Here is an 18,531-nt window from a genome sequence, read left to right on the forward strand (position 1 = left end):
GAGAAGGCAGAGACTTAAACAAAATACCAAGACAGAGGAATTCATCCCAAGTGAAAGAACAAGATAAGGTCATGGCCAGAGATCTAAGTGAAACAGATATATGTAACATGCCTGATGGAGAATTTAAAACAACAATCAAGGATACTCACTGGGCTTGAGATAAGAATGGAAGAATTCAGGGAGGCCCTTAACCCAGAGATAAGAGTTAAAAAGAAATCATTCAGAAATGAAAAATGCAATAACCAAGATTAGAAATAGACTGGATGTAATGAATACAAGGCTCGAAGAAGCAGAAGAACAAATAAGTGATACAGAAGATAAAATAATGGAAAATAATGAAGCTGACAAAAGAGAGAAAGAAGAATTATGGAACATGAGAACAGACTTAGGGAACTCAGTGACTCCACCAAACATAATAACATTCATATTATGGGAGTCCCAGAAGAATAAGAGAGAAAAAAGAAGGCAGAAAATATATTTGAGGAAATAATAGCTGAAAATATCCCTAATCTGGGGAAGGAAACACAAATCCAGATCCATGAGGCACAGAGAACTCCCATCAAAATCAACAAAAGCAGGCCAAAAACACCAAGACATACTGTAATTAAATTGGCAAAATATAGCGATAAAGAAAAACAACCTTTAAAAAGCAGCAAGACAGGGGTGCCTGGGTGGCTCAGTCATTAGGTGTCTGCCTTTGGCTTGGGTCATGATCCCAGGGTCCTGGGATCGATCCCCGCATCAGGCTCTCTGCTCAGTGGGAAGCCTGCTTCTCCCTCTCCCACTCCCTCTGCTTGTGTTCCTTCTCTCGCTGTCTCTCTCTCTGTCAAATAAATAAATAAATAAATCTTAAAAAAAAAAAAAAGGCAGCAAGACCAAAGTCCCTAACTTACCAGGGAAGACCCATAGAGCAAGCAGGATATTTTTCAAAAGAAACTTGGCAAGCCAGAAGAGAGTGGCATGATATACTCTAAGTACTGAATGGGAAAAGTCTGCAGCCAGAATATTCTATCCAGCAAGGTTATCATTCAAAATAGAAGGAGAGATAGAGTTTCCCAGAGAAACAAAAACCAAAGGAGCTCATAACCACTAAACCAGCCCTTCAAGAAATATTATAGGGGACTCTTTGAGTGGAGAAATCTCCAGAAACACTCACTTTACAGGTAATACAATAACACTAAATTCATATCTATCAACAATTACTCTGAATATACATAGACTAAACACTCCAATCAAAAGACAAAGGGTGTCAGAATGGATATAAAAACAAGACTCATCTATATGCTGCCTACAAGAGACTCATTTTAGAACTAAAGACACCTGCAGATTGAAAGTGAGGAGATGGAGAAATATTTACCATGCAAATGGAGGTCGAAAGAAAGCTGGAGTAGCAATATTTATGAGACAAATTAGATTTTAAACCAAAGACTGTTACAAGAGATGAAGAAGGAAATAATAAAGGGGACTATCTGACAAGAAGATCTAACAATTGCAAATATTTATGCCGCCAAGATGGGAGCACCCAAATATATAAAACAATTAATAACAAACATAAAGGAACTAATTGATAATAATACAATAATAATAGGGAACTTTAACACCCCATTTACATCAATGGACAGATCATCTAAGCAGAAAATCAACAAGGAAACAATGGCTTTGAATGACATATTAGACCAGATGGACTTAAGTTATATTCAGAACATTCCATCCAAAAGCAGTAAAGTATACATTCTTTTTGAGTGTACATGGGACATTCTCCAGAATAGATCACATACTAAGTCACAAATCAGGCCTCAACAAGTACAAAAAGATTGAGATCATACCATGCATATCTTCCAACTACAATGCTATAAAACTTGAAGTCAACAACAAGAAAAAATTTGGAAAGACCACAAATACATGGAGGTTAAACAATATGCTACTAAACGACGAATGGGTCAACCAGGAAATCAAGAAGATATAAAAAAAAATTGTGGAAACCAATGAAAATGAAAACACAATGGTCCAAAACATTTGGGATGCAGCCAAAGTGGTCTTAAGAAAGAAGTATATAATAATACAGGCCTACTTCAAGAAGCAAGAAAAATCTCAAATAAACAAACTAACCTTACATCTAAACAAGCTAGAAAAAGAACAACAAATGAAGCCTAAAGTCAGCAGAAGGAGGGAAATAATAAAGATTAGAGCAGAAACAAATGCTATAGAAACTAAAAAAAAAAAAAAAAAAACAATAGAACAGATCATTGAAACCAGGAGCTGGTTCTTTGAAAAATTTAATAAAATTGATAAACCCCTAGCCAAACTTATCAAAAAGAAAAGAGAAAGGACCCAAGTAAATAAAATCACAAATGAGAGGAGAAATAATCACCACCACCACAAAAATACAAACAATTATAAGGGAATATTATGAAAAATTGTATACCAATAAGCCTGGAAGAAATGGATAAATTCCTAGAAACGTATAAACATACAAACTACCAAAATTGAAACAGGAAGAAATCTAAGATTGAACAAACCAATGACCAGCAAAGAAATTGAATCAGTAATAAAAAAATCTCCTAAGAAACAAAAGTCCAGGGCCAGATGGCTTCAAATGCAAATTCTACCAAACATTTAAAGAAGAGTTAATACCTATTCTTCTCAAATTATTCCAAAAAATAGAAAAGGAAGGAAAAATTCCGAATTCATTCTACGAGGCCAGCATTACCCTGGTACCAAAACTAGATAAAGACTCCAATAACAAAGAAAACTGCAGGCCAATATCCCTGATGAACAAGGATACAAAAATTCTCAATAAAATACTAACAGACAAAATCCAACAGCACATTAAAAAATCATTCACCAAAATCAAGTGGGATTTATTCCTAGGCTGCAAGGGTGGTTCAATATTCACAAATGAATCAATGTGATACAGCACATTAACAAAAGAAAGGGTGATCCTTTCAATAAATGCAGAAAAAGCATTTGACAAAGTACAACATCCATTGTAAAAACCCTCAACAAAGTAGGGATAGAGGGAACATACCTCAACATCATAAAAGCCATATATGAAAAACCCACAGCTAATATCATCCTTAATCAGGAAAAAATGAGAGCTTTTCTCCTACAGTCAGGAACAAGACAGGGATGTCCACTCTCACCACTGTTATTTAACATAGTACTGGAAATCCTAGCTACAGCAATCAGACAACAAAAAGAAATAAAAGTATCCAAATCAGCAAGGAAGAAATCACATTTCACTATTGGGAGATGACATGATACTCTATATAGAAAATCTGAAGACTACACCAAAAAAATTGCTAGAACTGATACACAAATTCAGTAAAGTTTCAGGATACAAAATCAACATACAGAAATCTGTTGCATTTCTACACGCCAGTAATGAAGCAGCAGAAAGAGAATCAAGGAACCAATCCCATTTGCAACTGCACCAAAAATCATAAGATACCTAGGAATAAACCTAACCAAAGAGGTAAGAGATCTATACTCCAAAAACTATAAAACACTGATAAAAGAAATTGGATGTGACACAAAGAAATGGAAAGACATGCCATGCTCATGGATAGGAAGAACAAACATTGTTAAAATGTCTATATTACCCAAATTCTACACATTTAATGCAATTCCTATCAAAATACCAATAGTATTTTTCACAGAGCTAGAACAAACAATCCTAAAATTTGTATGGACCCAAAAAAGACTCCAAATAGCCAAAGCGACCTTGAAAAAGAAAAGTAAAGCTGGAGACATCACAATTCCATACTTCAAGTTATATTACAAAGCTGTAGTGATCAAGACAGTATGGTACTGGCTCAAAAACAGGCAAATAGATCAATGGCACGGAATAGAAAACCCAGAGATGAACCCAAAACTACACACATTCAATTAATCTTCAACAAAGCAGGAAAGAATATCCAATGGAAAAAAGACAGTCTTCTCAACAAATGGTGTTGGGAAAACTGGACAGCAACATACAAAAGAATGAAACTGGAGTACTTTCTTATACCATACATAAAAGGACTAAAGGATTAGGATTAAAGACCTGAATGTGAGACAGGAAACCATCAAAATCCTAGAGGACAACACAGGCAATAACTTCTTTGACATCAGCTGTAGCAACTTCTTACTAGGTATATCTCCTGAAGCAAGAGAAACAAAAGCAAAAATAAACTATTGGGACATCAAAATAAAAAGCCTCTGCACAGAGAAGGAAACAATCAACAAAACTAAAAGGTAATCTTTGGAATGGGAGAAGATATTTTCAAATGACATATCTGATGAGGGGTTTAGTATCCAAAAAAATAGAAAGAAAATATAAAACTCAAAACCCCAAAAACAAATAATCCAGTTAACAAATGGGCAGAAGACATGAATAGATATTTTTCCAAAGAAGATATCCAGATGGCCAACAGACACATAAAAACATGCTCAACATCACTCATCATCAGGGAAATGCAAATCAAAACTACAATGCGGTATCTTCACGCATGTGTCAGAATAGCTAAAATTAACAACCGAGGAAACAACAGGTGTTGGCAGGATATGGAGAAAGGGAAACGCTTTTGCACTGTTGGTAGGAATACAAATTGGTATAGCCACTCTGGAAAACAGTATGGAGGTTCCTTAGAAAGTTAAAAATAGAATACCCTACTATCCAGCAATTACACCACTAGGCATTTACCCCCAAAATACAAAAATAATAATTCAAAGGGATACATGTCCCCAGATTATCAACCAACAGCCAAATTATGAAAAGAGCCCAAATGTCCATTGACTGTTGAATGGATAAAAAAGACGTGATGTGTATACACACACACACACACAAACATACAAACATACATACATATGGACATACACACATACACATGATGGAATATTACTCAGCCATGAAAAAGAATGAATTCCTGCCATTTGCAATGACATGGATGGAACTAGAGAATATTATGCTAAGCAAAATAAGTCAGAGAGGGGCACCTGGATGGCTCAGTCGGTTAAACATATGCCTTCAGCTCAGGTCATGATCCCCGGGTCCTGGGATTGAGCCCCACATAGTTAACCCCACATCGAGCCTGTTTCTCCCTCTCCCTCTGCTGCTCCCTCTGCTTGTGCTCTCTCACTCTCTCTCTCAAATAAATAAATAAAATCTTTAAAAAAAAATAAGAGAAAGACAAATAACATATGATTTCACTCATATGTGGAATTTAGGAAACAAAACAAATGATCATAGGGGGAAAAAAGAGGAAAACCAAGAAACAGACTCAGCTGTAGAGAACAAATTGAGGGTTACCAGTAAGGAGGTGGGTGGGGGAATGGGTTAAGCAGGTGATGGGGATTAAGGAGTGCACTTATTATGATGAGCACTGGGTGTTGTATGTAAGGGTTAAATCAGTAAATTGTACACTTGAAGCTAATATTAATACACTGTATGTTAACTGGAATTTTTTTAAGACTTAAAAAGAAAATATATTTGAAAACTCTAATTAATTGGACATTTTTTTAATTAATTGAAATTTTAATAAATAAATATTTGGCCTAGAAATGTCTTTTGGAATGTTTAAATTTTATGTCCGTTTTTCATAGCATTTTTTTGGTTTTAATAGCTAATATGGTAATTTAGAAAATAGCATTATTTTATTTTTTAAAGCACAGCTGTTAACTATTATTAATATCAAAAATGTATTATAAAACATTTAAAATATCTTTAATTTCTATCTTACAATAATAAGGTTTTTTAGGTATTCTACCATTTTCAGACACTAAAATTGAACTAACCTCAGTATTCTTCAGCTTTTGTAATTCATTTTCCAGTCCCAATTTCTCCTCTAATAACACTTGAAAATCACTTTCCATTTGTTTGAATTTCTAAAAACAAATATTATAATTTTAGTAATAATGAAAATCATACATTTCAATATAGAGAAATTATTTGGGCACTTAATTATTAAAGTAAGAAATTCTTCATTAACTCATGAAAATATGAACCATTGGTATTAATCTGCATAATGAATGATAATTGGGGCTGAAAGAGGCAAACAAACTATAAGTACAATGAATAGAAATTTAGAAGAATATATGGTATTATAGTTCAATATTTCAGAAGTGAACGGTTTTTGAGTGATAATAAGGTCTAGTAAAGTCAAAAAAGACAAAGCTTCCCAGCACACATATGCATAGAAATTTCTTGAATAAACTGAGGAAGTATTGAATCTTTAAGATTATTCATCCTGACAATTTCTAGAATCTAACATTATCAAGGGCAAAGTGCAATTTCAAACTGAGAGTGCTATACTTACAGCCTCTAACAAACCTTGATCACTCACAGCTCTGAAAAACAAACCAAAAATATCTATAATGTATTATCCTTTTACATTTTTATTTTTACTTATATAACATACTTACATATTTTCTTTGAAAAAGATTAAGAATACAAACAAGGTTGAAGTACACTTTGACTACCATTCCAAAAATCCAATTCTCTCTCTAGAGATATTATTAGATTGTTGTGTATCTTTTCAGAACTTGCTTGATGCATTCATAAAACGCTACATGTACCTATTCGATTCTATAATTTTTGCTAGTGGGTTAGATGACTGTTTTGTTTTCTTTTTCACATAAATGGCATCAATGTATATATCGTCCTAAACTTATTATTTTCACTTAACCCAATATCTGAGATCTACTTATATTAATAAATACAGATATATTTCACTCCTTTTAAGTACCACTTCTTGTTCCATAGCAGGATTTGGCAAACTTTTTCTATTAAGAGCCAGATAGGAAATATTTTAGACTTTGCAGGTCAGATGATCGATCGGTCACTACCCCAGCTCTGCAAAAGCAGCTATAGATGATAGGTAAATGAATGGGTCTGGCTAGATTTGACTCAGGGGCTGCAGTTTGCTGAACACTGCTCCAAGGTATGAGTAAACTATATTTTTGATAAATGAGTTATTTATTATAATCCAAATTTTTTAAGCTTTAAGATATAATTAACATACCATCCAATTCATTTACTTAAAGTGTACAATTCAATGGGTTTTAATATATTTGCCAACTTGAGCATCTATTTTAGCTATTAAATTTTAGAACATTTTAATTACCACAAAAAGAAACCCTGTACCCATTAACAGTCACTCCCCATTCTTCCCAGCACTGCCTCAACACTGGCAGACACTAATCTACTTTTTGTCTCTAGAGATTTGCCTATTCTGGATATTTCATTTAAATAAAAATATATTTATTTTATTTTATTATTGAAAGCTCTTTAGCATAATGTTTTCAAGGTTCATCCATGTTGTGGCATATATCAGTGCTGTGTTCCTTTTAACTGCCAAATATTATTCCATTGTACAGGTGTACACATTTTATTTATCCATTCATCAGTTTACGGGCATTTATATTGTTTCCAATTGGGGCTATTATGAATAATGCTACTATGAATATCCATGTACAAGTTTTTGCTTATATATGTTTTCGATCACTCAGGTATAAACCTAGGAACAGAATTTCTGGGTCATATGTTGACTTTGTATTTAACATTTTGAAGAACTGACAAACTCGTTTCCATAGCAGACACACCACTTCAATTCCACCAGCAATGTATGAGGGTCCCAATTCCTCTGCATCCTTGCCAACAATTGTTATTGTCATCTTTTTTTTCTTACAGCCATCCTAATGGGTGTGAAGTGGTATATCACTGCAGTTTTGATTTGAAATTCCCTAATGACAATGATATTGAATATCATTTCATGTGCTTATTGACCATTGGTATACCTTGCTTCAGAAAATGTCTATTTCAGATTATTTGCCCATTTTTAATTTGGGTTATTTATCTTTTTATTATTGAGGCATAAGAGTTCTTTATATATTCTAGATACAAGTCCCTTATCAAATACATGATTTGTGAATAGTTCTTGCATTCTGAGTTACCTTTTCACACTCTTGATTTATCATTTGCAGTACAAAAGTTTTTAATTTTATGAAAGTCAGCTTATCTATTTTCTTTTCTTTTGTTGGTTGTGCTTTTGGTGTCCTATTTAAGAAGACATTACCTTACTCAAGGCCACAAAGATTTATTCCTATGATTCTTCTAAAAGGTTTATAGTTCTAGCTCTTAAATTTAGGTCTTTGGTAATTTTTGAGTTAGTTCTAGTGGATAGCACGAAGAAAGGATGCAACTTCATTCTTTCCCATATGGACATCCAGTTGTCGAAATATCAGTTATTAAAAAGACTATTCTTTCCACACATGATATATCCAATAAAAGGTTAATATCCAAAATATATAAAGAATTTACTGAAGTCAACACCAAAAAAACCCACAATCTGATTTTTAAATGGGCATGAATCGACATTTTTCCAAAGACATACACACAGCAAACAGACAAATGAAAAGATACTCAACATCACTAATCATTGGGGAGATGCAAATCAAAACCATGATAAGATATCACCTCCCACCCTCTATAATGGCTAAAATCAAAAACACAAGAAATAAGCATTGGTAAGGATATGGAGAAAAAGAAACCCTTGTGAACTTTTGGTGGGAATACAAAGTGTTGCAGCCACTGTGGAAAACAGTATGGAGGTTCCTTAAAAAAAAATAAACAATAGCACTACCTTACAAATCCAGTAATCACACTACTGGGAATTTAACCAAAGAATACAAGAACACTAATTCGAAAGGATAGATGCACCCCTACGTTTATTGCAGCACTATTTACAATAGCCAAACTATGGAAGCAGCCAAAGTGTCCATCAATAGAAGAATTGATAAAGAAGAAATACAGATATAGATGATATAGATATAGATGGATATACACACACATTCAATGGAGTATTTATTCAGCCATATGAAGAATGAAATGTTGCTATTTGCAACAACATGGATCTAGAGGGTACAATGCTAACTGAAATATGTCAGAGAAAGACGGATATCATATGATTTCACTCATATGTGGAGTTTCTTGTTTTCTTTTTTTTTTAAGATTTTATTTATTTATTTGACACAGAGAGAGATAGCAAGAGCAGGAACACAAGAAGGGGGAGTGGGAGAGGGAGAAGCAGGCTTCCCGCCGAGCAGGGAGCCCGATGTGGGGCTCGATCCCAGGACCCTGGGATCATGACCTGAGCTGAAGGCAGACACTTAACGACTGAGCCACCCAGGCGCCCCCATATGTGGAGTTTAAGAAAACAAAAGAACAAAGGAAAAAAGGGAGAGAGACAACCCAAGAAACAGACTCCTAAATATAGAGAACAAACTGGTGGTTACCAGAGGAGAGGTGGGTGGGTGGATGGATGAAATAGATAAAGGGGTTTAAGAATACACCAAGTAATGTATAGAATTGTTGAATCATCTTATACACCTCTGAAACTAATGTGAGACTCTTTTAATTATACTTGAATAAAAAATAAAATTTTTTTTTTAAAAAAGACGATTCTTTTCTCCACTGAATTATGTTGGCCTCCCTGTTAAAAATCAATTGACCATAAATTTAAGGGTTTATTTCTGGATATTCTACTTTATTCCACTGATGTATATAGGTCTAACCTTATGCCAGTACCACATTGTCTTGATTACTACAGCCTTGTATAAAGTTTTAAAATTAGTTAAATGTAAAAAATCATAATAAAAAAATAATTAATTAAATGTGAGTCCTCCAACTTTGTTCTTCTTGAGATTTCTTTGGCTATTCTGGATTCCTTGCATTTGTACATGAATTTTCAAATCAGCTTGTCAGTTCATCAAAAAGAAAGTTGAGATTTTGACAGATTGCATTGAATCTGTAGATCAATTTGAGGAGCATTGCCATCTCAAGATTATTAAATCTAACAGCCCATGAAAATGGAATATCTATCCATTAATTAGGTCTTCTTTAAGTTCTTTCAATGTTTTGCAGTTTTCAGTGCACAGGTCTTATACTATTTTTGTTAAATTCTTTCTTGTTGTCTGTGATGTTATTTTAAATGGAATTGTTTTCTTTATTTCATTTGTGGAATGTTCATCACAGTGTACTAGTTTCTTAAGGCTGCTGTAAAAAAAAAATATCACAATCTGGGTAACTTAAAACAAAAATTTATGCTCTTACAGTTCTGGAGACTATAAATCTAAAATTAAGTTGTTAGAGCCATGCTCCCTCTGAAACTTCTAAAGGAGAATCCCTGTTTGCATCTTCTAGCTTCTAGTAGTCCCTTGTATCTTTTGGATTGTAGTAGCTTAAATCCAATCTCTGCCTCCGTTACTTCTTCCCTCTTTGTATACTGTCTACTCCAATTATTACAAGGATACCAGTCATATTGGAATAAGGACCAATCCTATCCCAGTATGACCTCATCTAAACGAATTACCTCTACAATGACCCTATTTGAAAATAAGTTCATTATGAGATACTAGGAGTTAGAGCTTCAACATAACTCTTTGGGGAACACAATTCAACCTGTAACAATTAGTGTATAGAAATACAACTGATTTTTATTTATAAATATTGTATGCAGCAAAAGGTGAATTTATTTATTTCTTCATATATATTTTAGTGGATCCCTTAAGATTTTCTGTATACAAGATCATGACATCTACAAAAAGAGGTAGTTTTACTTGTTCCTTTCCAATATGAACACTTTCTTTTTATTTTATTTTATTATGTTATGCTAATCACCATACATTACATCATTAGTTTTTGATGTAGTGTTCCATGATTGTTTCCGTATAACACCCAGTGCTCCATTCATTACATGCCCTCTTTAATACCCATCACCGGGCTAACCCATCTCCCCAACCCCCTCCCCTCTAGAACCCTCAGTTTGTTTCTCAGACTCTACAGTCTCTCATGGTTCGTCTCCCCCTGAGGGGATGGAGAGAGAGAGAGAGGCCTAGAATATATATTAGAGCAAATCATAGCTGAGAACTTCCCTAATCTGGGGAATGAAACAAACATTCGCGTCCAAGAGGCAGAGAGGACCCCTCCCAAGATCAAGGAAAACAGACCAATGCCGCGGCATGTAATAGTAAAACTTGCAAATCTTAGAACCAAGGAAACCATCTTAAGGGCAGTTAGGGGGAAGAGATTCCTTACGTACAGAGGGAGGAACATCAGAATAATGTCAGACTTATCCACAGAGACCTGGCAAGCCAGAAAGGCCTGGCAAGACATATTCAGGGTACTAAATGAGAAGAACATGCAGCCAAGAATACTTTATCCAGCAAGACTGTCATTTAGAATGGATGGAGAGATGCAGAGCTTCCAAGACTGGCAGAAACTGAAAGAATATGTGACCACTAAGCCGGCCCTGCAAGAAATATTAAGGGGGGTTCTATAAAAGGAGAAAGACCCCAAGAGTGATATAGAACATAAATTTACAGAGATAATCTATAGAAACAAGGACTTCACAGGCAACATGATGACAATAAATTCATATCTTTCAATAATCACTCTCAACCTGAACAGCCTAAATGCTCCCATAAAACAGCACAGGGTTGCACGTTGGATAAAAAGACAGGACCCTTCCATATGCTGCCTACAAGAGACTTATTTTGAACCTAAAGATACACCCAGACTGAAAGTGAAAGGATGGAGATCCATCTTCCATGCCAACAGACCTCAAAAGAAAGCTGGGGTAGCAATTCTTGCATCAGACAAATTAGATTTTAAGCTAAAGACTGTAGTTAGAGATACAGACAACACTATATCATTCTTAAAGGGTCTATCCAACCAGAAGATCCAACAATTGTAAATATCAATGCCCCCAACATGGGAGCAGGCAAACACATAAGCTTGGGTTGTGGTCAATCTGAGAACACGTTCAGAGGAATAGGTATTAAGGAGAAAAAAGACGGCGGAGAGGTAGGGAAACCTATTCTAACCGGTCCCCTTCTCTCTAGGAATTCTAGTACTATGTTGAACAATATAGAGTCAAAATAGTTATATTGATAACCAAAATAAAGAGTCATATTGATAACAATATGTTAATTGTAGGAGACGTCAATACTCCACTCTCAGCAATAGACAGATCATCTAAGCAGAACATCAACAAAAAAACGAGCTTTGAATGACACACTGGACCAGATGGACCTCATAGATTTATACAGAACATTCCACCCTAAAAAAACAGAATACTCATTCTTCTCGAGTGCACATGGAATTTTCTCCAGAATAGACCACATACTGGGTCACAAATCAGGTCTCAACCAATACCGAAAGATTGAGATTATTCCCTGCATATTCTCAGACCATAATGCTTTCAAATTGGAACTCAATCACAAGAAAAAATTTGGCAGAAATTCAAACACTTGGAAGCTAAAGACCACTCTGCTCAAGAATGTTTGGGTCAACCAGGAAATCAAAGAAGAACTTAAACAATTCATGGAAACCAATGAGAACAAAAACACATCGGTCCAAAACCTATGGGATACTACAAAGGCGTCCTAGGGGGGAAATACACAGCCATCCAAGCCTAACTCAAAAAAAAAAAATCCCCAATTCACCAACTAACTCTACACCATAAAGAATTAGAGAAAAAGCAACAAACGATGCCTAAGCCATGCATTAGAAGAGACATAATTAAGATTAGAGCAGATATCAATGAATTAGAAACCAGAAACACAGTAGATCAGATCAACAAAACCAGAAGCTGGTTCTTTGAAAGAATTAATAATATCGATAAACCACTGGCCAGATTTATCCAAAAGAAAAGGGAAAGGACCCAAATTAATAAAATTATGAATGAAAGGGGAGAGATCATGACTAACACCGAGGAAATAGAAACAATTATTAGAAATTATTATCAACAACTATATGCCAATAAATTGAGCAACCTGGAAGGAATGGATGCCTTCCTGGACACCTATAAACTACCAAGACTGAAACAGGAAGAAATTCACAACATGAATAACGAGATTAAAGCAGTGATCAAAAACCTCCCCAAAAAACAAGAGTCCAGGGCCTGATGGATTCCCCAGGGAATTCTACCAAACAAAGAAGAAATAATACCTATTCTCCTGAAGCTGTTTCAAAAAAATAGAAACAGAAGGAAAGCTTCCAGACTCATTGTATGAGGCCAGCATTACCTTAACCCCCAAACCAGGCAAAGACCCCATCAAAAAGGAGAATTTCAGACCAATATCCCTGATGAATATGGATTCCAAAACCCTCAACAAAATCCTAGCTAATAGGACCCAACAATACATTAAAAGAATCATCCACCACGGCCAAGTGGGATTTATACCCGGGATTCAAGGGTGGTTCAACATTCACAAATCACTCATTGTGATAGAACACATTAATAAGAGGAGAGAGAAGAACCATATGTTCCTCTCAATTGATGCAAAAAAAAAAAAAAAAAACATTTGACAAAATACAGCATCCATTCCTGATTAAAACTCTTCAGAGTATAGGGATAGAGGGAACATTCCTCAAGTTCATAAAAACCATCAATGAAAAACCCACATTGAATATCATCCTCAATGGGGAAAAGCTGAGAGCCTTTCCCTTAAGATCAGAAACACAACAAGGATGCCCACTCTGGTCACTACTGTTCAACATTGTACTAGAAGTCCTAGCAACAGCAATCAGACAACAAAAAGAAATAAAAGGTATTCAAATTGGCAAAGAAGAAGTCAAACTTTCTCTCTTTGCAAATGACATGATACTTTATGTGGAAAATCCAAAAGACTCCACCCCCAAATTACTAGAACTCATCCAGCAATTCAGTAATGTGGCAGGATACAAAATCAATGCACAGAAATCAGTTGCTTTCTTATACACTAACAACGCAACTGTAGAAAAATTAGAGAAATGATTCCATTTACAATAGCACCAAAAACCACATGATACCTCGGAATAAACCTAACCAAAGATGTAAAGGATTTATACTCTAGGAACTACAGAACACTCATGAAAGAAATTGAAGAAGACACAAAAAGAATATGGAATATTTTTCCATGCTCATGGATCAGAAGAATAAACATTGTTAAAATGTCTATGCTACCCAGAGCAATCTATACCTTCAATGCCATCCCAATCAAAATTCCCAGGACATTTTTCAAAGTGCTGGAAAAAACAATCCTAAAATTTGTATGGAATCAGAAAAGATCCAGAATTGCCAAGGAAATGTTGAAAAAGAAAAACAAAGTTGGGGGCATCATGTTGCCCGATTTCAAGCTCTATTACAAAGCAGTGATCACCAAGACAGCATGGTACTGGCACAAAAACAGACATACAGACCAATGGAACAGAATAGAGAGCCCAGATATGGACCCTCAACTCTATGGTCAAATAATCTTCGACAAAGCAGGCAAAAACATGCAATGGAAAAAAGACAGTCTCTTCAATAAATGGTGCTGGGAAAATTGGACAGCTTTATAGAAGAATGAAACTCGACCATTCTCTAACACCATTCACAAAGATAAACTCAAAGTGGATGAAAGACCTCAATGTGAGACAGGAATCCATCAAAATCCTAGAGGAGAACATAGGCAGTAACCTCTTTGACATTGGCCACAGCAACTTCTTTCAAGATACATCTCCAAAAGCTAGTGAAACAAAAGCAAAAATGAACTTTTGGGACTTCATCAAGATAAAAAGCTTCTGCACAGCCAAGGAAACAGTCAACAAAACAAAGAGGCAACCCACAGAATGGGAGAAGATATTTGCAAATGACACTACAGACAAAGGGCTGATTTCCAAGATCTATAAAGAACTTCTGAAACTCAACACCCAAAAAACAAATAATCAAGTCCAAAAATGGGCAGAAGACATGAACACTTTTAAAAAGAAGACATACAAATGGCTAACAGACACATGAAAAAATGTTCATCATCATTAGCCATCAGGGAAATTCAAGTCAAAACCACATTGAGATACCACCTTACAGCAGTAAGAATGGCAAAAATTGACAAGGCAAGAAACAACAAATGTTGGAGAGGTTTTGGAGAAAGGGGAACCCTCTTACACTGTTGGTAGAAATGCAAGTTGGTACAGCCGCTTTGGAAAACAGTGTGGAAGTTCCTCAAAAAATTAAAAATAGAGCTACCCTATGGCCCAACAATTGCACTCCTGGGTATTTACCCCAAAGACACAGATGTAGTGAAAAGAAGGGCCATATGCACCCCAGTGTTCATAGCAGCAATGTCCGCAATAGCCAAACTGTGGAAAGAGCTGAGATGGCCTTCAACAGCTGGATGGATAAAGAAGATGTGGTCCATATATACAATGAGATACTACTCAACCATCAGAAAGGATGAATACCCAACTTTTACATCAACATGGATGGGACTGGAAGTGATTATGCTAAGTGAAATAAGTGAAACAGAGAGAGTCAATTATCATAGGGTTTCACTTATTCGTGTAACATAGGCAATAGCATGGAGGACATTAGGAGAAGGAAGGGAAAAACAAAGGGGGGGGATCGGAGGGGGAGATGAACCACTAGAGACTATGGACTCTGAGAAACAAACTGAGGATTTTAGAGGGGAGAGGTTGGGGGGATGGGTTAGCCCGGTGATGGGTATTAAGGAGGGCATGTACTGCATGAAGCACTGGGTGTTATTCGAAAACAATGAATCATGGAACACTACATCAAAAACTAATGATGTACTGTATGGGGACTAACATAACATAATAAAATAAAATTTAATTTAAACAAAAAATTTTAAAAATTAAAAAAAGAAAAAGTCTTAGTTCTTTCTTGAATGTTTGGTAGAATTCCCCTGGAAAGCCATCCAGGCCTGGACTCTTGTTTATTGGGAGGTTTTTTATTACTGCTTCAATTTCCTTGCTGGTTATGGGTCTTTTCAGATTTTCTATTTCTTCCTTTTTCAGTTTTGGTGTTGGTCATGATCTCTCCTCTTTCATTCATAATTTTATTTATTTGGGTCCTTTCTCTTTTCCTTTTGGTAGGTATGGATAGAGGTTTATTGATCTTATTAATTCTTTCAAAGAACCAGCTTCTAGTTTCATTGATCTGTTCTGTTCTTTTGGTTTCTATTTCATTGATTTCGAAGTTCTAATCTTTATTATTTCTCTCCATCTGCTTGGTTTAGGCTCTATTTGCTGTTCTTTCTCCAGCTCCTTTAGGTGTAAGTTTAGCTTGTGCATTTAAGTGTTTTCCAATTCTTTGAGAAAGGCTTGTATTGCTATGTACTTCCCTCTTAGGACCGCCTTTGCTGTATCCCAAAGGTTTGAACAGTTGTGTTTTCATTTTCATTTCTTTCCTTGAATTTTTGTAATTCTTCTTTAATTTCCTCATTGACCCATTCATTCATTAGTAGGATGCTCTTTATTCTCCAAAGTTTGAGTTCCTTCTAAATTTTCTCTTGTGATTGAGTTCAAGTTTCAATGCATTTGTGATCTGAAAATATGCAGGGAATAATCCCAGTGTTTTGGTATCAGCTAAGACCTGATTTGTGACCTAGGATGTGATCTATTCTGGAGAATGTTCAATGTCCACTCAAGAAGAATGTGAATTCTGTTGTTTTAGGATGGAATGCTCTCTATATATCTGTGAAGTCCATCTGGTCCAGGGTGTCATTCAAAGCCCTTGTTTCCTTGTTGTTCTTCCAGGGTGTCATTCAAAGCCCTTGTTGCTGTGAGTGGGGTGAAGTCCCCTTGTATTATTGTATTATTATTTATGTTTTTCTTTAATTTTATTATTAATTGGTTTATATAATTGGCTGCTCCCAAGTTAAAGAGCATAAATATTTATAATTGTTAGATTCTTGTAGGATAGACCCTTTAATTATGACACTATACCATAGTGTCATTGTGTCATCTCTTATTACAGTCTTTGGTTTAAAATCTAATTTGTCTGATATAAGGATTGCCACCCCAACTTTCTTTTGATGCCCTTTAGCATGATAAATGGTTTTTCCACCCCCTCACTTTCAATCTGGATGTGTCTTTAGGTCTAAAATGAGTCTCTTGTGGACAGCATATAGGTAGGTCTTGCTTATCCAAACTGATACCGTGTCTTTTGTTTGGAGCATTTAGCCCATTTACGTTCAGAGTAACTATTGAAGGATATGAATTTAGTGCTATTGTATTACCTGTAAAGTCCCTGTTTCTATAGATTATCTCTGTTTCTTTCTGGTTACTGTTACTCTCAGACTCTCTCTTCACTTACAGGACCTCCCTTAATATTTCTCACAGGGCTGGTTTTAGTGATCACAGATTCTTTTAGTTTCTGTTTGTCCTGGAAGCTCTTTATCTCTCCTTCCATTCTGAATGATAGACACTGGATAAAGTATTCTTGTCTGTATGTTTTTCTCATTTAGTACCCTGAATATATCATGCCAGCCCTTTCTGGCCTGCCAGGTCTCTGTAGATAGGTCTGCTGCCAGTTCCTACCCCTATAGGTTAAAGAGTTCTTGTCTTGAGCTGCTTTCAGGATTTTCTCTTTATCTCCGAAATGTGCAAGCTTCACTATTTTATGTCGGGGTCTTAAACTATTTTTATTCATTTTGAGGGGGTTCTCTCTACCTCCTGGACTTGAATACCTGTTTCCTTCCCCAAATTAGGGAAGTTCTCAGCTATGATTTGCTCAAATATACCTTCTCTCTCTCTTTCTTCTTCCTCTGGGACCCCAATAATTATTTTGCTTTATGGTATTGCTGATTTCTCGAAGCCTCCCCTCATGGTCTATTAGTTGTTCTTCTCTCTTTTCCTCAGCTTCCTTCCTTTCCATCAACTTGTCTTCTATGTTACTGACTCTTCTGCTTCATTTACCCTAGCTGTTAGAACATCCATTTTAGACTGCATATCAGTTAAGCCATTTTAAATTTCAGCCTGATTAGATTTTATATCTGCACTAAGAGATTCTCTGGTGTCTTTTATGCTTTTTTCAAGCCCAGGTAGTAACTTTATAATCATTATCCTGAATTCCGGCTCTGACAGTTTACTTATATCCATATCGATTAGATTTGTGGCAGAGAGTTTTACCTCTGGTTCTTTGTTTTGTTATGAATTCCTCCTTCTAGTCATTTTGCCCAGAGCAGAAATAGATGAACGAGAGAACAAAATCAAAAATATCAACCACGACCCAAGAGAAGTACACACTAGACAAATCCAAGAGATCAGAAACCAAAAAAGAAAAGAAAAAAAAGGGAGAAAAGAAAGAATATAATCTCACAGGTGGACAAAACTGGGTAATCCACTTGGTCCTGGGTGTATTTTGGTCTGTTAGAAGACACTAAATCCCAAAATTGTAAAGAAAGCAAAATTTATATATATATACAAAAATAAAATTGAATACAGTGAACAGAAGCCAAAAATGAAGAATATATCTATAAAATGTAAATGTAAAAATGAAAATTAAAAAAAGACTTAAAAACAAAGAGTTGATAAAATAAGAAACTAGTTGAAAAGGAAAAGAAAAAGAAAATTTTAAACCGAAAGACTAAAGACTCATGTGAAAAAATCTCCAATTCTTTATACTATTTTCCCCTAGCACAGGAATTTTATTTTTTTTATTTTATTTTTTTTATAAAGATTTTTATTTATTTATTTGACAGAGAGAGAGATAGCAAGAGCAGGAACAC

The 18,531-nt window shown here is 35.3% G+C and overlaps 1 protein-coding gene across 1 annotated transcript in view; it reads right to left on the reverse strand.

Annotated features, from left to right (window-relative positions):
* Positions 1-18,531, reverse strand: part of CCDC7 (coiled-coil domain containing 7) — a 178,987-nt gene that overhangs the window by 76,712 nt on the left and 83,744 nt on the right. The window contains exons 10-11 of the mRNA XM_044915230.1: positions 6,297-6,327; positions 5,776-5,865 (exon numbers count right to left, since the gene is read on the reverse strand). Of these exons, the coding sequence (XP_044771165.1) occupies positions 5,776-5,865; positions 6,297-6,327 (121 nt within the window). The remainder of the gene's footprint in view (positions 1-5,775; positions 5,866-6,296; positions 6,328-18,531) is intronic.

Source organism: Neomonachus schauinslandi, chromosome 5 (assembly GCF_002201575.2).
Source record: "Neomonachus schauinslandi chromosome 5, ASM220157v2, whole genome shotgun sequence".
NCBI classification, from domain to species: Eukaryota; Metazoa; Chordata; class Mammalia; order Carnivora; family Phocidae; genus Neomonachus; species Neomonachus schauinslandi.